General features: G+C 38.6%; 1 protein-coding gene across 5 annotated transcripts in view; it reads right to left on the bottom strand.

The window, feature by feature from the left end:
* The window catches only part of HMCN1 (hemicentin 1), a 200580-nt gene that overhangs the window by 60030 nt on the left and 117453 nt on the right, over positions 1 to 23097 (bottom strand). For all 5 annotated transcript variants that reach the window (XM_068691241.1, XM_068691239.1, XM_068691242.1 and 2 more), the window contains exons 44-57: positions 22366 to 22527; positions 21382 to 21663; positions 20076 to 20243; positions 16745 to 16858; positions 13113 to 13199; positions 12514 to 12705; positions 11598 to 11771; positions 10268 to 10381; positions 8779 to 8924; positions 6666 to 6816; positions 5731 to 5934; positions 3526 to 3639; positions 2526 to 2713; positions 1530 to 1626 (exon numbers count right to left, since the gene is read on the bottom strand). In XM_068691241.1, the coding sequence (XP_068547342.1) occupies positions 1530 to 1626; positions 2526 to 2713; positions 3526 to 3639; positions 5731 to 5934; positions 6666 to 6816; positions 8779 to 8924; positions 10268 to 10381; positions 11598 to 11771; positions 12514 to 12705; positions 13113 to 13199; positions 16745 to 16858; positions 20076 to 20243; positions 21382 to 21663; positions 22366 to 22527 (2193 nt within the window). The remainder of the gene's footprint in view (positions 1 to 1529; positions 1627 to 2525; positions 2714 to 3525; positions 3640 to 5730; positions 5935 to 6665; positions 6817 to 8778; positions 8925 to 10267; positions 10382 to 11597; positions 11772 to 12513; positions 12706 to 13112; positions 13200 to 16744; positions 16859 to 20075; positions 20244 to 21381; positions 21664 to 22365; positions 22528 to 23097) is intronic.

Genomic DNA, 23097 nt, shown 5'->3' with positions numbered 1-23097 from the left:
CAAAAGCAATGATGTTAAAAACATAAAAATAGTAGAAAAATAACCTTTTTTTTTTTTTCTGATGCTGGGAAAACAAAGATCATGCTGCTTAACGATAATACACTTCCATCAGTGCTTCACTTTGGGTAGTCCTTTCTTAACAGCATTAGTCTAATTTTTCACATGAAATTACATTCAAAGATTAATAGCCGCAAATTAGTAATATTGCTGAGCTAGAAATCAAAGAAGCTTCATACAAATATTTATTTTAAAATGACACTATTAGACTATGGTCATTGTAAACAAATATTTTAAAGACAAGAAATTTAAGTTAGAATACAAATGTCAAGAAATTAAATTTAAAAACAAAGCTCAAGCATCAGGAAATCTGGGTAGATTCCACTGAAAGAAAAGAACCTCTCAGAGAATAGGGGCAAATTCTTTCCATGATAACACTATTTTTTGGCCAATTGAATCACTGAATTGAAAAAAGCACTATAATTTGTTTCATTTACAATGTAAATTTGCTGCAAGATTTTTTTCTTTTGTATGTTATAACCTAAATCATCAGATGTCTCGGATTACAGGACTACACTCAAATAAGACAGAGAAGACTGCATTTGCCTTCTATCTAGTGTGTAACTGTAAGATTAGCTAGCTAACAAGGATATGAGAAATGATCCTTATCATATGTAGAAAACTCCAGAGGCTGGAATGGATGATCTTTAAAGTCCATTCCAACTCAAAACATCCTATGATTCTACGTCTCTAAACTATATTGTGAAAGCAAATAAAAAATTTAGTTGCCAGTATTCCTTGGTAGGTTTCAAAATGCAATTGTGCTGCTGACTTTGGGGGAGTAATGCTTATTTCATCTTCAGTTTGGAATAGAGAGGTTAAAGTGGTGGGATGAAGAGTGAGCAGAAATAAAAGGGGAAGTTATGGTTAACTCTGAAATGTTAATTAGAATTAACATGATCTTCTGAACTTATCAGAAAAGTTTAGGAAGGTGGTAGAGAAACATTTTTTAAAATAATGAAAAATGTTTTAATTTCTTGATTATATTTGTTTTAGACCTGTGACACCAAAGGCACAAATTTATTTCAACCTTGCTCTAACTCAACAGCAATAAAAAAGAATATAAAGGAATCTTAAAAGAGGAAACAGGAGAATACATAAGGTTTTACAATGCTTCATCTCTTTGGTTTATGTTTCTAATCATAACTTTCTTGAAAAATGCTTTTCTTAAACAAATCAAAACAGGCTGTTATTTAACCTGTTTGTAATTCTTAATCATAGGGCTTAGCAACACCTACATGATGTACACACACAATAACAATTTCTACCTATAAAGATGGGGTAGCAAAAGCAATGTACTGCCAAGGTACTACAAACTTGTATTTAATTTCTAGTACATGAGAATTTCCATTACATGCAATATGGTGACTTAAACACATAAAGCTAAGAATGTACCTAAATGCTCTGCTAAAACATTCAAATTGAACTAACATTTGGAAAAAAAATACATCAAATTATGGATTTATACTTACCATGAACATTTAGGTTAAAATACTTCTTGGCACTTCCAGCTATGTTTTCCACAACACAGACATACCTGCCGGTATCTGTTATTTGGGCATTCGAAATCTAAGAGAAAGAAGACTGTTGTTGAGACAATATATATATAAGACAACATTGTCAGAACATCAAATTTTGGGGTCTCCCCAGAGACCCCAAGGGTCTTTGGGGCTTACAAGTCTACAGGTTTGTTTGTTTGATTTGTATTTTTTGGCTAATGCCTTTGTAGTGTTATGAAGAAGTCTACCTGAAAACTGATGATACTTTCACTGATGCTACTCCTTTCAGAATCTCTTCTGCAAAACTGTGAATCTCAAACCTCCAGAAAGGTCACCGTAGTACCTTTCCCATTAAGTTCATTCAAAATTAATAACAAAAATAATATTCACAAAATAATTTAAATAAAAATCTCAATATTCCATATGGCTTTTACATTTTATATTATATTCCTAGATCATGCTATGAAAACAGAGAGAATTAAGCTCAGCTTTTTAACTGTTTTAACAGTTTGATTCAATTTCATCTACTGATAGGAAGGGAGCAGTTCTTCAGAATACATTTGTAAAAAACAGTAAATTTTACAATAATTAAACACCATTATTTTAGCACAATTGTTAATTAGTTTAACATGTGTTAATTGTTTAACACAATTAAACTCTCAGATAAAGATGGCAGCACTATGTTGTTCTCCACAAAAACCAATGCTATTTTAAACCAAGTGATTTCATTGATGTGGTTCACAGCATGACACCACAAACAGTTGGGTCAGTACAACTGAGGGAGCTACAGAGGAATGGGAATATGCAGCTGAGGGACAGAGACAAGGGAAAGAAACTCCTTAGGTTTTCAGCACCTCGTAAAAAAACATCCATAATCACATACTCAACAAATCTGAACAGATTTGTCTTTACAGGTGATTTTTGTTTGTGATGCTAAAAGAGTTCTCTATGTTCTTCACTTAGAGCTACCTGTAGTCTTCTTCCATTGGATAAAAATGCGGGTTTGTCATCTTCTGCCAGAAGGTGGCCATCCTTCTGCCAGGTAATACTTGGAGAAGGGCTGCCACTTGCGACACAGTCCATCACTGCAACCTTGTTCACAAGTACCGTCACTTCTTCAGGCAGATCACCATCAGCTCCACTGATGGATGGTGGTACTAGAAAAGAGCAAAACATATAAGAATACTGTGACTTAGCATGTTACAGAGGTATTTTTCTTAAGATGTCAGAGAATGGGTTTGCAGAAGGAAACAGTGAAATCTTCAGTGACTACAGTGAAAGATAATAAAATCCCAAGAATAGTTCAGCTCAAAAGAAACCGTATAATTCAAGGGACTGCAGGAGAGCTACAGTTATTCACAGCAACCATAAAGAGGAGGGAAAACTCATTTTCCAGCCAATCTGTTAAGTTCTTTGCTGCCAGAACAAAGTAGGATTTCCAAGGCAGGCCGTTCTTCCTAACAATACCTCAGTGCTTTCAGTGATAGATATAGAAATAGAAATAAAGGCAAAAACCTTGATTACATCAAGGGGCAATACAAGCAACATATAAATATTACACAAGATTTTTGTGCAATATCTGTAAATCCATCATACAAAATGGACTCTACAGGCATTCAATGGTGGATCTGAATCATCAATTCCCTTCTGACTTTGGGAGTTTTGCAGATATTTGAGAAAATCATGATGAAAATCAGGGGAGAAAAAAGTCTAGAACAAGTCAGATTTTTGAAATGGAAACTGGATAGAAAATAAGAGATACCAAGATAAAACCAGGACTTCTACATACACTTTTCTTTACAGTGAAGTGAAGCATGCTTGGCATAATGTAATTGAGTTCCTGTTACAATAACCGAAAGACATCCAGAACTAACAATATGACCAATGTCTTCATCTAATTCTATATATTTCTACAAAACTCTAGAAACTTATATAAACATATTAAAAAAAGAAAAGCAGAAAAGCTCACAGAGCACGCGGACATCGTAATGAATGGAATCCTCCCCAGCTTCATTTACTGCCACACACATGTATCTCCCTGCATCTTCAGCCTGTACCCGTGGAATCTGTAACACTCGGCCTCCTGGAAGATAAATCCATTTAAGATTTAAATGTAAAATCGAGCCATTTCCATCACTTCCACACCACATTTCACTAGAGACTTGAGCAGGCAAAATTATGAATGGTCAGCATTTGTTCTGAATTATAAGTAACTAAAGACTTTTATTTCCGAGCTACTTTCTGTACTGGCAGATACTTTAAATTCAGGAATGTTCATACTGATATGTTAGAAATGAGTAATTAATTCCACAGGAAAGAATAATGTTCTTCAGTAACTCACAGCCAGATGTTATCTCTAGCACTGTGCTTCTTCACAGATGCTACCCAAAATCATCCTCTGCACAGAAAGACCTTCCTTTTTGTACTCAGCATTATCATACCATGGAATTATGTCACAGAATGGCTCAGGTTGGAAGGAACCTTAAAGATCATCTTGTTTTAACTCCTCTGCCATGGGCAGGGATACCACACACTAGATCAGGTTGCTCAAAGCCCTATCCAGCCTGGCCATAAACACCTTCAGGGATGGGGCATCCACAGCCTCTCTGGTCAACCTGTTCCAGTGCCTCACCACCCTCTGACTGAAGAATTTCCTACTAACATCTCATCTAAATCTCTCCTCTTTCAGTTTAAAGCCATTCCCCCTTGTCCTGTCATTATCTGCCCAAGCAAAAAGTCAATCTCCATCTTTTTCATAAGCCCACTTCAAGTACTGAAAAGCTGCAATGAGGTCACCCCAGAGCCTTCTCTTCTCTGGGCCGAACATCCCCAGCTCTCTCAACCTTTCTTTATAGGAGAGCTGCTCCATCCTCTGAGCATCCTTGTTGCCTCCTCTGGACTCACTTTAACAGCCCCACATCCTTCTTGTGCTGGGGGCTCCAGACCTGGATGCAGGACTCCAGGTGGGGCCTCACAAGGGCAGAGCAGAGGGGCACAGTCACCTCCCTCGACCTGCTGGTCACACCTCTGTTGGTGCAGCCCAGGATGCAGTTGCCCTTCGGTCAGTCTTCCCTCGTCAACTGATGCAGTCACTCCATCAGAGAAGGCCACCAGGCTGGTCAGGCATGATTTGCCCTTGGTGAAGTCATGCTGGCTGTTCCGGATCACCTCCTCATCCTCCATGTGCCTTGACACTGCTTCCAGGAGAATCTGTTCCATGATCTTCACAGACACAGAGGTGAAGCTCAGTGGTCTTTCTTTCTACCCTTTTTACAATCAGGAGTGATTTTTCTAGTCACCAGGGACTTCCCCTGACTGCCAGGACTTTTCAAACAGGATGGAGAGAGGCTTGGCAACTCCATCAGTCAATTCTCTCAGAACCCTGGGATGCATGTCATTGGGCTCCATGGACATTGTTCATTTTCATCAGGTGGTCTAGAACCTGCTCGTTGCTCATGGTGGGAGGCACTTTGATCCCCCAGCTCATGCCTAGAGGTTCAGGGAAACAAGAGACATGGGAAGCCTGACTGGCAGGGAAGACTGAGGCAAAGAAGGTGTTGAGTACCTTCTCCATGTCTTTTGTTACCAGTTCTCCCTTCTCTTTTATCAGAGGGTGTACGCTCTCCTTGTCCTTTCTTTTCTGGCCAATGTACCTATAGAATTCCTTCTTGTTCTTTGCATCTCTTGCCAAGTTCAGGTCCATCTGTGCCTTGGCTTTCCTGATCCCATACCTGCACATCCAGACAGCACCCCTGTACTCTTCCCAGGCCACATGTCCCTGCTTCCAACTATTAGCTCCTCTCTCTCTTTTGCCTAAGTAGAAGCTCATGGTGATTTTGCTACTGTAATATTTCCAAGTCTCTGTCCCTGGTTGAGAGGCTTTTCTACTTTAATTGTAATTTTGTCAAAGCAAAACATATTAAGGAAATAAATTAGAAATACATCAGAAATACAACATATTATTGTATTTCATTTTTCAACGGTGCTCACATCCTCACCATTTCTGCATTTTAAATGAAAAACGGTAACAGTTTGCTTAAAACTGATCACTGGAAAGAAAGCCTGAAAGGAAAATTAATGCAATGTTTTCAAGGAGAAAAGTTACTACAAGCATTTGTATGGTAGTACCAAACACTACTTCTTAAGGTCCTAGTTGAAGTATTTTAATACTCACCAGGTAATATTAGTACTTTATCACTAGAGCTCAGAAGATAGCCATCTTTATACCACGTAAGAACTGGAGGAGGAACAGCATTGGTCTCACAGTACAGAGATAGGGGATTGTTGACAATCACATCTTTATTTTCTCCACCTCTTCCTGTATCCACCATGTTACCAGTTTCCCATCCTCTATAAGGCTTTTGGAAACTAGGAGGAACTATGTTTGAGAAGGAAAAAAAGATAATTTTACAGTGGAAACAACTAGTTATGAAGTCAAGAGATACAAAAGATACTGTAATTGTTAAATAGAAGTAAAATAAAGTTTATTAAATTAACCCCATTTAGATTAGCCAGGATAATTCTAGTTCTTTTCAACAGAACAAGCAATTGACCAATCTACTGAATGGAGGCTAATAAATAACAATGTAAGAGGACCTGATAACAAGACACAGAGGGTATTGATTAACAATAATTATTAAAATAGCAAACTACCTGCTTTTAATCAAATTCTAATTTTGTTTAAAATTTCAGAAATGACTAATGAATGTCTTGTATTTACACAACGTGTAGGCCAACTGGGTGCTTATGCCTGGAGCCTCCAAGTACTACCTGACACAATTAATAAAATACAACCTCTCAGTTTAAAAGCTAAACTAAAACTTTTTCATGTAAGGCAGAGGAAGATCAGATCTATGACAGCATTTCACTGATTTTACATACACTCCATGTCACAACATGTGAAAGAAAGAAGAATCAAGTACCGTATTTCTTAAAGATGAACTAAATATACATGCAATAGAAACCACACAGAACACAAGAGTATTACAACAGACCAAGAAGGGCTAAAGGATACAAAAATTATAAAGAATTCCAACATTCCAGAACATAAATAAAGAGGCTCAGACTACCAAAAAAAAATAGGAATTTTATTATTTGAATTCTGTTTACCTTGTATATTTACATCAAATTCCACTTCATCCTCTCCAGCAATGTTGGATGCCAAACAAGTGTAACGACCAGTGTCTGATACTTGACCCTCTTTAATCTGCAGAAAATGGCCACTGGCTTGGATAACGACATGATCATCTGGTTTAAGAGGCTGTAATGTATTTTTAACATGTTAATTAATAATATGGAAATCATAAATTAGGAATAGCCCTATCTGTGGTAGCAGTATGACATCATCTCTCTTGGTCAAATTATGATTGTTGCAAAATCCTTCCTAAGGCAGTATACTGGGAATAAGAACTTTTTTTTTTTTTTTTTTTTTTTTTTTTTTTAGTATTTCCTCTGTTTTGATAACACTGACAACCAAACATTCTTCAATCTTTGGTTATGCTATCAGCAAGGCCCACTTTCAATCCATGCAAGGGAAGCAGTTGCTTACGACGCCGCTTGGGGTGCAGTCCTGAGCCAGGTGCTCCTGGGCTGGCATCCCTGGCCATAGGTGGTACAGGGGAAGGAAAGCTTTGCCTGACAGTAGCAAACCCAGCTCTCCTCCTTCATTCCCTCAGCCCAAAAGCTGTTCCTCCTGGAGTAACTCTACTCAAGCCCCAAGCCCTTAACACTGGAGACAGTTTTCTTTTCATCTTTGTCAGACACTGTGTATATACACCTTTCTAATCTTGGTAGCTGGTCTCCCAAGGGGATGTTGTTTTACATCACACCTAACCCTGTCTGCTAGCTGCTGCTGAAAGGAGCAATGCCACCCTCGTCTGGCAAGTGCTCTTATGGCATCTGATTAAAGCAGGGTGACTCAACCCCTGAAGTCACTGGACAAGCTGATGAGCTGATGGAAAACCTACACATAGAAAAGAGTTTTCTGTAAGTTTTACAACCTGATCTAACTCACCCTACAGACACAACCACTACAATCTGCTGCCCAGCAAAAGACATGGTGTGAACATAAAACTGATGCAGTAGACATACACAGGATCAGATGTTACTGTACCTACAAGTTACGTCACACATGACAACACAGACTACAGCAATATAACCTACATCTCAATAACAAAAATGGAACACATTAGGGAGTCACCTAGTTCATGGCCTTCAATTCAGTCCACAGATATGAATGGAAGCCATTTTCCTGAGGGCATAGCAAGAAAAAGCTGTTGGATGTCAGTGCTCTGTCAATGGCATCAAGCTGCTTATAACCACTATCCTCCTTTGGGGTCCTTTCAATTCTCATTGGCAATATAATCAGTACGCCCAGGAGGGCCTAGAATTACAGCATATGCTCAAAGCAAGCAGAATGTATACACAGTCTCTCCTGTGACTTCAGATTGTTTCTGCATGCTCCTTAAATCTAGCAAGAGCTGGTCCAGCTGCAGAGATGCAGCAGTCTGCCACATATATGCCCTGCCAACAACAGCTAAAGCAAGAGCTGTTATGTTCTCCTTCCTTACACAAGAGTTGCACTGTTTCTTTGTTATTTATAGCAACTCCCAATAGGCTACATATCAGTACGATTCTGTGGCATCACCCTTCAAAACTGCTTCTCCTCCAGACAGATGCTGCTGCGAAGGCTGCGTGTGGCAGGAACCATGCCTCATTCCCCCTCGCAGAGGATCCAGATGCTTTTGTGGCTTTGCACACTCTGCCAGAACCAAGTGGGAGGCTCTCTGCAACTTCTGCAAGGGCAGGAATTAGAGGAACCAAGCATGGGGCCATTCTGCACCAAGGCCTTTGGGGAATACAAATGATGGCAAAGCAACATGTGGTAATACCACAGGATGCTACTTCTAGGTAGAGCCCTCCCTCTTTAAAGCACAGGCCAGCAGTAGGCCCTGGGAACCCCATGGCTGATGTCTCAGTTGTACTGCCGGGCACCCACAAAGAAACGAGGGGCAATTTGCAAAGATCTGACCAGCAGCAAGCATCCTAACAGACTCGAGGGGTGATTCTGCCAGCAGGAGACAGGGGAAGATGACTTCCTACTGACTTTAGCAGTGCAAGCGAGCGTGCTGCGCTACATAAATGTTCATTAGTAGTGATAACGAATATGCAGTTGTTTCTGTAGGAAATCCACCTATTAGAAGGAATTGAAGTAGTCACTGACCTGTCCATCCTTGTACCAGCTGATCGAAGCAGCAGGAATGGCATGCGCTTCACACTCCAGGGTAAGGCTGTGGTTTACTTTGATCTTCACTTCTTTAGGGGAGAGACCCATCCCTGAGCTATCACCCTTGTTAATGGTGGGTGGAACTGCACAAAAACAAAGGGAGTGAGAGAGACCTTCCTGAGATACTGTCTTATGCAGAATTTCAAAAACTAGCCTGACAAAGGGAAAACCCAGACAATAACCCTGGGAAAACCAAGTGCATTCCCCATATAATCTGGCTCTTTCCCACAGCTCAGTTAATATAGTTCAGCCGTATTCAATATTTGTAGACATGCAAACCTACTATAGCCTTACCTAGCTACAGCACTTTATTATGCATTTGGCTTAAATTCTACAAAGTTCAGTGTACTGCAGTCATTAAAAAGCATTTTAATGGAAACCAATATTCTCAGAACCATATGTTAGAACCAAAGTCCACACTCAGAGTAACTGGATAAAACTCAAAATTTCCATTCAATTGAAACCCCAATGTTGCAAAATCTTGTTTCCTTCTGAATCAGAATGAAAACAGAACATTTCAAAATTCTTAAACAACCCCCCAGCCTGGTCTCATAATACCTCTGAAATTCTTTTAAATGCTTTCAAGAATTTATTTTTTTTTCTTCAATGTGATATCTTAAACTCTCCCTAATGCTTACAGTACCATAATAGCTGACAGTTGCAATGGCAGTGGTGGGGGGCCGGGCCGGGGGTACTATATAGTCCTACTTCAATTATGAACTCTCTTCTCATTATTCCTAGTCCAATGGGGCCTTATTGTGTAATTACACTTTGTGTAATTAAAATAACAACATGGTTACTGTGACGGAGCAAACCAAACTCCAATTCAGACTGAAAGGTTAGCAAATTAAAAAAGAGAGAGAGATGAGAAACTATGCTTGACTGAGCCCATAATGAAGAGTTCGAGCATTAAAATAGAATATTAGGCACAGATGCCCAAAGGACAATGTGCTGACAGGAAAGCTTGAATGGGAAAGCTTTTGTGCATACGGTCTTTTACAGGAAGATATAAAAATAGTATCCTCCTGTTTTACCTTAGTCAAGAAAGTTTTCCATTAGATGTTAGGACTCCCCTCCTTTTTTTCTAAAAGAGTTTCAGTACTCATGAGATTCTCTGCTCACATCTATTGTACTGCATTTGCCTGATTTTAAAATCACGACCAAAAATATTTCAAAAGAAACTGAAGTTCATCATTTCTTAAATGTCTTCCCCTTGGTGGTACAAAGATTCTTGGCCCTACACCAGCACTTGTAAAGGATGCAACAGCAAACTTTTCCAGTACCTTTCAAGAAATGACATGAGCTAATGCAGATGTTTGGTAAACAAAACCACTAACAGAAATCCCTTTGTGCACCAGGATAGGTAACACTGAAAAAAATGGAAGAATGCAAACAAAAAAAAATTATATTGGAAGCATCTCCTTACTGTAGACTTTCACTTCATAGTGTTTCAAAGTTTCTCCAGCCTCATTTGTGGCTATGCAGGTGTATCTCCCAGCATTGTCCTCCTGTGCACTTAGAATCTGCAGGGTCCGACCACCTGCCAAAAAAGGTCATTCCTTAATAGGGTCTAAGTTATATTTTTTCTTTCTGATTATTTAAACAATTTCTGCAGCATATTTTCAATCCTTTGGTCTCGATTCTACCCTTAGATGAGCTTGAGAAACTGAATATTTACCACCATGTATACCCTGCAATAAATGAGTGTATAATTCGCAGCAGTGCTTTGGATCACAACACCTGTTAGTTGGAAAAATCTTGGAAAATCTGTTAACATAGTTTTTTATTAGAAATTTCTTGAAGATAGTTAGAAAGAAGTGACTTAGGATTCTGCACTTCATTCACAGAAAATGGAAAAGTAGGCATTACCACTGAAACTAAGCAAAACGAGAATATCCAACATAAATTAGTAGATGTGAGCCTCTGAACTGCATTTCATTTTCAGTGCAGTATTTCATATGAAATAGGCCCCCAACTCTCTCTCCACAGAATGGATAGAAGCAACAGCTACAATGTGAAATGAAATTTAAATATGAATGAATCAGTCGGATTTAAGACTTCAGGTGGCCTTTACAACTTTGATATCCATCAATTTCCTTCCCATACTGTCTTGTTTATGATTTATATTGTCTGCATTCTCAGAGATGAGTCACTGTTTAATTTGGCTACAACTTTTTCCAGACTCTATTCCTAAGGATTGTCCCCCCATGTAATAATTCACTTCCTCGCTGTCAATATCAAGACTCATTCCTTCTACGAACAGCTGCAGCTAATAATGCTAAAGTACTGGTTCATGTACATTACTTCAGTGTTACAAGTAAAGCCTTTTCCTGTTTTCAACCTCCATAGATGTTTTAGGTAACAGTTACTCCACAAATTAGAAATTGCAAACTACTAAATGCATAGAAAAATGACACCTCATTCTTATCACTAGCTTTGTTGTTTTTCTCTCTCCATCAAGTTCATTCCCACACTTAATTTCAAGATACTTCCATTCATTAGTAACTCCAATTAACTTGTTTGCTACCATTTAGCTCTATGGAACAAAAGGATAAATACTTGAACACAAATAAAATACACATAATTAGTCAGTTGGTTGTGAAGCACTTAAAAATAATAGAATTGCCAGTGCTAAAATGGTAAAAATATTGCACTTCACATAAATATACTTGATTTATTAAAAAAAAATGTAGCAGTAACCAAACAATAGAAGAGCAAAACATTATATTAGTTCTCAACAAGAACAAAAAATTTACCTGGCAAAATGCGGATATTTCTGTTTGATTCTAAAGGATTACCACCTTTCAGCCAGGTGACTGTAGCTGGAGGATAGGAATAAGCCTCACAAACCAGTGATGTTGGGCTGTTGAGGATAACAGTGATCTCTTCTGCATTGCCATAGCTGTCTGCACCCACAATGACTGGAGACACTAGGAGCAACAAAATCATCAAACAGAGAAACGACCGCTCTGAAAAGCCATTTTTGTGTTCAGTGTTCAGCCTCAGAATCTGGTTCCAGCCTCAAATAGCTGTGAGGCATTCCTACTAGGCATACTGAAAACCAGAACCAGACAGCATTCATTTGGTTTTATGTTTTGTACTGCAGTCAAAGGTCAGCCCCTGTTGGTGGAATCCATCCACCCTTAGATCTTGTCAAACACAGGTCAGCAGGATGCCAGCCACTTCTTGCACAGCAGCTGGCAGACTCGCTGCCTGATGATCCTGTGTGCAGCAAACTGGTAGGAGGTATGAGCCTAGGAAATGAGGATGTGGAAAACAAATTCACCATTGTTTGTATTTGGTTATGCAATAACTATTATGAAAAAAGCAAACTGCAGATGGTTTCAGCTTTTACAAAAAGATTACGATCTGATACTCTTTCCTTGAATCACAGTAAGCCAACATACTGACTTGCTTATTCACCACAGATAAGGTCCTCTTACAGCTCTACATTTTCTACCTCTATATTGTTTAAAGCATGGAACTGCTGTTTCTGTTGAACTACTGTCATTTATCAGTTACATAGCCATTAAACTTTAATCATAGCCAGGCAACTTAAACCTTGCCATAATTAAAAGACGACAAATTCCAATGTGATTATCTGTTTGTGTTTTTTTTTTTTTTTTTCCTGAGATTAATATTTTTCTCTAAGAGCCAGCCCAGCTGTCTTACCAAGTACATTAAGACTGTAACTTTTGCTCTTATCTCCAGCTGTATTGGATGCAATACATGTGTATCTCCCCGTGTCAGTGACATGAGCATTGGTGATTTGCAGGAAACGCCCACTGGACAGAAACTTGTGATCTTCATCCTCAGCTAGAGGTCGCCCATCCTTTACCCAGGTGATCTGTGGTACAGGATTCCCTTAATGGAGTTAAGAGAATTGCAAATATTAGCTGTTGTATAGCCTCCAGGATATTCCAAGATTTCTGAGTAACAGAAAAATTTAATTTTGATGCCACCTTACAATATATTTGTTAGGAAGATGCTTTGGAATATATATTCTATAGTCTCTGAACATCCTGAAGTAATATATACCTCCTCTTAAATTCTACAGGACTTTAGAGAAGAAATACCACAGCACCTAACCTCTTGGTTACGTTTTATACTACCTTTAAACAAGGGGTGCTAGTCCTGCCACATACACTAAGGTTAAATCTGAAATTTTAAAATTCCACTGAAAATTCCATTTAAAACACCCTGTTCAGAACCAGTGAAGATCAACACTATGAGATCAGATCAGTAAAGGTATAAATACTGTATATTTTTACCTATCACTTCACATGTCAGGGTAACACTGTGCTTCTCTTTCACTTTCATATCTTCCAGCTTATTTTCACCCACAATCCCTGGAGGCACTGGAATCAAATAAAGAGACAATACCAGCAGCTATTACTTACAAACAGTTTAAATATAGCAAAGACTTATTCAGGCCATGTGTGTCAGGATGTACTTCCCTTAATCACAGAAATCAATAAATGGCTCCGCTCTGACAAAAATAGCTCCAGATGAGAAACAGTGTAGAGCTACCCTGCCTGGACAACAGCTACACCTCTGTTCTGCACCCCTTAAACATACTGATTGATCCATGACAAGGACAAGAGAGGGCCATAGGCTGAGTATACTACCTCACTTTTTTCACAGCTAAAGAGAGTCAGGGTGCTGAGGCATATTCCCCACATTTCTGAGTATGGTTATTAGGGCAACATGGATGAACACTTGAGTTACTAATAAGGCCAGGTTTGATTGTATACACCACTAAGTTTTAAAAGTTTGCAAACAAATTGCTTCACTCACATTAAGCAGCAAATGATTCATTTGCTCAAACAATGTGCTTAAGTTTAAGAGTTATTTTCCAACATTAATTGAAAGCATCCATCTAGAAGTCTAGGGAAAGAACAGATTTAAAACAAAACAACAACAAAAGCAGTTGGACAGAAAAAAAGCTTGCTTGTTCACATAATATGTTTTTTTGTTTGTTTGTTTGTTTTTTGTTGTTGTTTTTTTTACAAGCACACAAAGCAATACAATAGATTGCCAACAAGTAGGTGCTCTGTAAAGGCACAAAAGTGTTTTATGCAATTACAGCAGCTGGAGAGGCAGCTGAACAAATTACACATCTTACTATGGTACAAATCATGTTTCTCTGGGGAAATAAAAGATAAAGCCATACCATTAAAAATACCTATCCATATCCTGAATAGCTTATTCTGTACAAGAAACTTGTACTGTGTGACTGACTACTTGATGATGTGTTTCCAACTAATCCTGGTCAACAGGACCACAGAGACTAACACGTTACTGGATGAGGGAGGCCAAGCTGTCAATGTGTTGGTGAGGAGCCTCTCAGGCCCACAAACTTCCAGAGCACTGATGAACTGCTTCGTTCAAAGTAGAGGTATTTGTAGATCCAGGATAAAAGAAAATGGCACTAGAAATCAAAGTAGGCATGGAGTATTACATATTTAAAAGGAGGCCTGCAATTATAAGAAAGCAGCCCAATCTTTAAGAGATTTGGGGAAATTTTATAACAAAAATGCTGGACTAGGGAGCCAGATACTCCTCTTTAATAATCCTATAAAATGCAAACTTTCAGCCAATATGGAAGGTCTAAAAAAAGAGGAAGTAAAATATATTCAACAGCTTATTTGTGACCTACCAGTAAGTTGGAATTGAAAGTTTTATTAAAATAACAACCACGATAATATGCAGAATTCACTGTTAAAAGAGAAAAATAGTATGATACATGTGATCTTCCATACTAATGAAGAGTGCAAACTAGAGTAAGGGAAAATGAAAAGTTAAAAGAGATTCGAATTTCAGTTAAAAGAGATTTCGAATTTGAAGCAGCAAAAATGCTGCTTCAGCACATCGAGAAGTTGGTTTCTGAACACGACACATGGCAAGATGAGGGTTAGCAGAATTTAGTATGCAGGAAGATGTGGCTGGTACTGGCAATTTTACCCCCTTGTGGTACAGGTATGATGACATATGATATGTGTCCTAGTGTTCAAATATGACAAGACAAAGATGCATCAACTGGAGGAATTAGATGGGATAAAATATAACCTATGATTATACAGGTCAGGACATAAGTCTGGCCAGAAGTTAGTATGCATAAACAGAGCAACTCATCACTTTGGCCCCAAAATAACACAGTAAGATGTCAACACATTTCAGAACTAAGACAAAGCCACACCAAATGTTTTGCAAATATGTAAGTATTAGGCTTGTTACACCAAGTTCTCCATGCAATCTGGCTTGCCTGTTGCATCTCCTACACCAATTTAGAGAAACACCAGGATGTCTCTGTATGGTTCCTATTTACAGTGAGCTGGTGAATAGTCTGTGTCACCATCAGACCACATTCCTGTAACTTTCCTCTAGAAGGACAAAGAAATTACTGGGGGGAGGGAAGAAGAGACTGAACAAAGGAATTTTCCACTTAGCCCACTTGAAATCAGCTTCACTGAGCATTTGTCTTCAAGGCAAACAAAGCCTATGCAAGAGAGATTCCCAAAAGCATCATGAACACCCTGCTACTAACACCTTCCAAAGAAAACAGTAAAACAATGAATGCTTTTCAGTGTTTATACATCTCTTCCATTCTACCAGACTTACACTTCCATGAGCTCATCAAATAAACATGAACTGACATGAAAATAAGTTATCATTTACAGACTGAATATGCGTAAGTCAGCTGAAGGCAAGGGAAACTGATAGCACTCAAGAGCTTAAGGCACTTGGAAACTTAAGGCAATTTATATACAGTAATGCTGCAAGACAACTTCCATCAGGCCTGCTAATCATTGATATAAACAATAAATAGCTACTCAACCATAAAGCAGGAAGTGGGAGGGGAATTAAGTAATGTGACACAAATTCACATTATGAGTTCCAAACAGCCATTAATAAGCCTGCTGTGCTTGTATAATATGCTAGCAGGGTCACCCACTACTACCACACTTAGCTATTTGCTTTACAATACCAAAAGCTCCAAGAATTGAAAATTTCTGCTGGATCAGAGATCTGGTTTTCAAAATTGATTCTATCTCCAGTGTTTAATCTCCCTGTAGGCCCTGGCTTTGCATTCACATCTTTGTTGCAACAGATTATCATCATGCAAGTCAGCAATACGCATTACACCCAGTGCTGATTTTAATTCATGAGCATCATCATACAGGGCTGCACTCTTCCGCCTTCAAATATTAGGTGCAACAGACAGAACAAGAACAGTTTACGTGGTTTTCTGAGGCTGTAGGTTTTTTTCAACTTTAAAACAGCTTAAATTCAGGCTGGTGCCAAAGGAAACGGTGCTACTTCCCCAACCACTCATTCTTGTCATCTTCCTTTCACCAGCACTGGCATTTACAGGCTATGTGGTGAACAAGCAGGGAACTGACCTGGCTGAAAACTAACCAGACCAGGAAAAAACAACCTCCCCACTTTTCCAGATCACCTATAATCTGATTCACATTGTTCATCCTATTCAAGGCATAGAGAAGCTATGAGCAACAAGCAACTGAAGGGAGGGTGGGAATCAGGCTGTAAGCATCCCCCCAACTTCCATGATACTGAAATAACAACGTAACTGAAGCCAGAGGTACGTCGACACAGATCCTTTTCAGAAAAGGACCAACAAACCACAAAATCTAAGTAACTGCCAGTTATTCTGAATTATGCCTGAAGAATCCTAGTTTTTAAAAACTAAGAACACAGCAAATTCACATGTAAAAGCAATTTCTCTTTAACACCTGATTTTCCAACCATGTTATCAGATGCTTCTTTCTTTCCCCTAAGGACATTTATTTTGGCATAATGATTTTTTAAATACCAGCAAAATATACAGTATAGCCCCGTATCTTTTCTTCTTCTATTGTAACAGAAATTATCATGTACCTACCTAGAACAGAAAGGTCAAAATCCTTCCTCGCTTCTCCTGCAGCATTGGTCACTACACAAGTATACTGCCCTTCATTTGATACAGTTGTGTGTGTCAAACGGAGCGTTCTACCCCCTGAGAATGAAAAAAATGTAGAATTATTAAAGTTCTGCTCCAACCAACCTGCTCCCAAATTGTTAGCTCCAATTTCTTATGTTTTACTTAAATTTACAGGAGTACTTTCCTCTTTTTAATGTGCTTATTTTTGTTATACAAGGAATAACGTAAACTGACCTTACTCCTACTCCCATAACTGCTGTGTCCCTGTGCAGCTCCTCAGCTTCCCAGTATTTTTAGACCCATGCTTTCCATTGATTATAATACTCTTCCTATCCAGTAATTGCCAAATTACCCTGACACATCCCTTCTCCCTCCATTCCCACACCTTTTTTTTTTTTTCAATCAATTGTTTTCTGGAAGAAATCAACAGATCAAATTAAAATCACTGAAAACTTGCAGAGAAAGAGCATGCAGAGAAAATGCAACCTGCTCTAGACAGGTCACAAACTATATACAAACACATCAGAGGTACAGCCCACTCGAAATTCATTGGTTCAGTGCGGACACTGGATGTATCAGGCACACTGTGTCTGCAATACGCAGGATTTGTGCACATTCCTTCTGTGCAGGAAATCATGACAGAATAGTGTCTAAGACAGCAGGACTTTTGCTTACCTAAGTACTTTGCTGTACTGGAATCTACATGACTGTACAGGAAAAATAATAAAGCAGAGAGAGAAAGAGACAGAGTGATGTACACAGAAAAATAAGTCTATTTTTTATAAACACATGCATACACTTGTATGGTTGACCAGAGGACCCCACTTCGACCTAGCAGCAAAACTTCTCATTGCATCCCTTTGGCAGAGGAACAGCAAAACGAGCATCGGTGACCATTTAAGTGTAAAAACAAATGTGGTGGCCATCCCTTACCCTTTTCCACTTTCTCATCAGCTGCTCTCACATTAACAATCATTACCACACAGAACACTACATCTAAACTGTCTGTGTATCTCTACTGGGTCTCATTACCAAGATGTATCCCACAAATTTATGTTCCTGGTCATGTGCTTTGAAGGAAGAAACTTAACCCGCTTGATGGATAGATTTCTTTCACTGAAGAAATCACACCTGCTGGACTGAGGAAGGCTCTGTTCTTGCAGTTTCATGTCACCCTGATCCCTTCTCCGACCCATACACTGAACAAAGCTACGTAAGACTCAAAATGAAACAGACACCTGCCTGTAGGAGACTAACTTTCCATGATTTCACACACTTGCATACCCAGAGCTCCCGTGCTGAGACAGGATATGATTCTTAACATTCAGCTACAACTTAATAAAAACGTCTCTCCTTTCTAAAGCTAATATGAAGCTTAATGCATGGTCTGCAAAACGGCAGATGTGGTGGCATAGTGAAAACTTTTTTTTTTTTCCCCTAAAGGAACTATATCAAGTATCTCCAAAAGGAAGCAGCAGCATAGTATCTGAATTAACAGACAGTTGCCAGCAGTGTGTCCACACATTTAAATCATCTGCAATGCCAAGTATGTTTTCAATCAACAGAACTGAAATATTGCTTTGGCAGAGTATTTTACCTCTTAAATATTAGTCAGAGTTTTTGTTGTTGTTGTTTTTCTTACAGCTATACAAGCACAAAGGGAGTCTCAAATGCCATGTTGGTCACAGATCACTACCACAATATGTAGATTTCCAAAGAACTATATGAAAGCATGAAGTTTGCTGGAAAACAAAGCACTGAGTTCTGGCTTGCTTCCCCCCTCCCACTGCAGCTAACATTCAGAGACAATAAACATCTACTTGTGTCTCACCCTTCCTGACACTGCAGTCCGGGTGGTGATATTAGTGTGGGTGTAGAAATCAACAGAGTAGGAACAATCAAGCCCAGAAAACATTATTTTTGTTGATGGCAACTATGCACCAAAAGGAATGCACACTAATTCAGATACTGCATAATAATCAGACACCACCACCCCTTTTTCCATGTGCCATAATTAAAAATAGGAAAGAAGAAAACAGGGCTACATGCAACGTCAAGTTACACTGATGGAAAAAATGCCTGATAAATTCCAGCTTCAAATGCAGTCTTAGCTGAGCTTCTAGTTTCTTTACCTTTCTGATAGTTTTCTTATGTTCATGCTGCAGGATGCCTTGTCTTGCATGGTGGCTACATTAGAATATTAGAAACTTTGTGAAAACTTACTTTCATGAGATTTCTGGTGGCAAACCCAAAATCAAAAGAAACATCTCTGTTGTTGTCTATATGTATCAGTTCTTAGCCAAAGGAACAGTCCACAAAGCTGATTTCCAGACACAAGAAGCCAAAGCAAAACATGTTGCCTGCTTGGTACACAACTTCCATTTTAATATCAAGGGTTGCTAACTCAATTTCCTATTGTAAACAAAAAAAAAACCCACAACTGCTGCTGCTAGTCAAATACTCTCACTTCCCTACAGTATTGCAAGATGGTTTACAGAAACAAGTGCTAAGGCCTCTTATTTCACATGCGTCTGTCAATTGCTACTGTCATAAAAGGATGCTTGAAGTAGTTCTTTGTAGGTTATGCCAGCTTGAAAAATGAGACCCCAGTGAATTGGGTCTGTCATTCTGAACACCTGTCATACATTTCTCCAGATCCCTTGGGTTTCATACTATACTTGCTAATGAAATATTCTGCACTGTCCTTGACTGATCATGCAACCCCAGCTTTTACAAAATGACATTCTGAAGGTCAGATTCAATTAGCTTCAGGGCTAGTAAGTATTTACATGCATTAATTGCTGAGGCTCATGAATAGATTTCCATTTGTTTTTATATACAGACACAGAGAAATGAAAGATGTATTTTGTTTATGGTCATCTGTATTCATCTGAGGGGAGAGGAAATGTCATATTATAGCTTTCTATGTATCAGCACTGACAAATAAATCTATATCTGACGTATTTCTGGAAACACAGATACTGGACTGACATACAGCTAGGACTATGGCTTATTGCATGACAAAGACTGAACAGTTACCACACCTTTGACCCACGCATGTAAAGTTTGGTAACAACTTACACAGTTTACTTTAGCTATTTGATAGGCACTCCAGCATGATCTGATACAATTTACTGAATACCTTGGATAACAGTTTCTCTTCTCTCCATGTCTTTACACAATTATTAAATGAAACTTTCTTCCATGTGAAATACCTACAGTACAGATTCAGAAGGCTCTTCACTCCGTTCCCTTTTTCAAAGATAACTACAGCTTTAAATATGTGCTGTACCTGAGAGGATGCGCACTGAGCTGTTCAAAGTGACAGGCCAGCCATTCTTGAGCCATGTTATTGATGGCAGGGGAATTCCCGAAGCTTCACAAATCAGAGAGATGGGATTCTTCTCCACAGTGCTGATGTTCTCAGGCACCTGCAGGTCACCAGCAATACTTGGGGGAACTAAAGAATAAGAGAAAAGTTACTTCAAAACAAATCAAAAAGCTTTTGCTCTCAAAACATTCTGTCAACCAAATAATAATTCACTGAAGCTACGATAAACTTGGCAAGTGAGGATCAGTGCAAAACTGAGATTTATTACAATAATGACTTTTCTTTTTAAACGGTGCAGCTGCATGGAAAAATTAAAATTTAATTCTACCAGTACTTTTACCTTTGTCTAATGTCTTAAGGCACCTAACGAGTAACAGTAGTTCTGTCCATTCTACATTAATTATAATTTCCAGTATCTAACAAAACAATATGGAAAATTCTAACATTGTCAAAAGTACATTTTTTTTCTACCTAATTTTTCTGTCTAAAGACACTTGAAAGCCTCTGTGATACAGTGGGATTCGCAGAGGAATATTGCAGCTAAACCCCTGTAATCTGATGTCCTGATTCAGTCGCATAGTAACTCCTGAAAGGAGTATCTCCCTTTCTTAGGGATAGAACTCCCTTTCTTTCTTGGTTTTATCCTTTTAAAACATAAATATTCAGAGTTATATGAGGCATTAAAAAACACATGCAAAAAAACGTTCCACCCAAGTTACAGTGGCTGTACCATAGCATCATGCTATAATCCATTCCATCAAGTAATTTTTAGTAATTTTTAAGTAAAATTACAGCAATGAATTATAGTTGGAGGTACCATCTTAAATTCTTCTGAGAGTAAAAAACAAGAGAACTTGTCTGTTAGATACTTGGAATACTGTCTATATTCATGACTGTCTTCTGGTAGAGGCCACACGTAAGGTGTTCTTGGTTAAACCTTAACTTGTATCTCCCAAAACAGAACCCAACAGAATATTTCCTACCATGAAACTCATCCTAATATCACATGAAATTGTACTGTATCTTGCTTTTCTCCTCTTGGGAAATACAGTAGCTAGGGGGTAGATTGATATTCACACGGACGGAGGTAAGATTTTAATTGGATTTGGATTTTTGTAATACATCTGCAATTGAAACTGCATTATGTATAATGCCTGCAATAAACATGGTTTGCAAATTTAGCTACACAACTATTTATTGAATATCCTTGGGTGAACTTAAAGGTCTACTTTGTTTGTTATGTATGCCCCACTTTTTGCATACTCACCATGAACATTTAGATCATATTTTCTGTCAGACAGCCCTGCCACATTGACAGCAACACAGACATAGCGGCCTGTGTCTGACACCTGGGCATTTCTCAGCTGAAGAAAGCGACCATTATGAAGTATTCCTATGTCCCTTCCACTGACCAGCGGATGGCCATCCTTCATCCATGTTACTGCTGGTTCTGGAATACCCTGAACCTTGCACTCCAAAGAAATTTCATTTCCCTGGGTGACAACAACCTCTGAAGGGTGGCTACCACTGTTGAATATAGTTGGGCGAACTACAAAAGAAAAAGAAACACAATTTACAAGTCAACTAGAAGCTACATTTCAGAATATTCACCTGCTTCTGAAAAGAGCAGCAATCAAGCTTGTCGGATGAGTATTTTAATGAAGACAGTTATTGCAGGCCACTACTGCCAGCCCAGTTAGGGGCACTCTGCAATTCATAACATTTTCCACGGGGTTGAGAAGTGACAAATAACCTCTCTTTCCTGCAGCCCACAAAATAAAAGTGTTGTTAAAGTAACTTACAGGCAATTTTAAAAATAAAAACAGGAAAATAACTTGAAATTTTAAAAAAGACTGCTCAATATTCTGTCAATCCATCCATATTTTTGGAGATTATCTTCTTCATGGGATTGTTTAAAAATACCTCGCTTTATTTCTGACTGAAATACCGAATTAGCAGTAAAACTGGAAGATCTAAGCTCAACTAGTTGTTATCACTAATACAGTTCAGTGACAAGAAACAGTGCACTAAGTAAAGGGGGCTATATCCCTGCAATCATCTCTGGTCAAATGCATTTTAAACAGATTTCTTGGTCAAACTCTAAGTCCAAATCATAAAAATTATATTTACTTATCTCCTCTGAATATCCTGCATTTGTTCCAGAGTAGACATTTTGCAGTTTAACATCACTATACAGATGACACTTTCATAACGCACCTTTTTCAGAACAGAATATTTAATGGTAACTTACTGTATACTTGCAAACTGTATTCTTTCTTTGCACTTCCAGCTACATTTGAAGCAATACAAGTGTAAGATGCAGCATCAGACTTCTCAGCAATTGAAATCTGCAATTGCCTGCCTCCAGATAATATCCGTACTCTTCCTGAATGGTCAGCCACAATTGGAGAGCCTGCAAGAGACATTCTTTCAGATAAAAACACAAAGAATAGTAATGAGCTAGTCCACTAAAGTCCACTGGCTCATTTAAAAACTACAGAGCAGCACAATTGTCTATTTTAGAACTGCCGTATCAGAGTTTCCCTGGACATCGGAAACCTTGTAGGTAGATTCTGAGGACTTCTCATATTAATTCCTGACTGCATGACACAGAGCAACCTGAGCTAAAGCACAGTAACTTTTGCCATGCTTACATACATCCAAAGTGTCTTGGACACTTCCACAAATTCAGTATTTTCAGTAAAACCTGACTTGTTGCACATACAGTATATGATCGTCTCAGCCAGCCCAGCCAGTACAGCACATCTTACACCTATGTGATGTAGTCTGAACTCCCAGACCATCTGCGTATTGTGTCACATGGCACATGTGAATACACTTCTGCTCAGCAGAAATGGTACAGTCGCAGCTCAGCAAAATGATGTGACATTCTCTGAGCAGAATTTTCAATCTTGGAGACCTAAGATTGGGCAACTATCATCACCTTTATAAACTGCAGGGAGATTTTGTGACAGCAAGAATA

This window comes from Anas acuta, chromosome 8 (assembly GCF_963932015.1).
Source record: "Anas acuta chromosome 8, bAnaAcu1.1, whole genome shotgun sequence".
NCBI classification, from domain to species: domain Eukaryota; kingdom Metazoa; phylum Chordata; class Aves; order Anseriformes; family Anatidae; genus Anas; species Anas acuta.
This window is presented reverse-complemented; position numbering and strand designations above follow the sequence as displayed.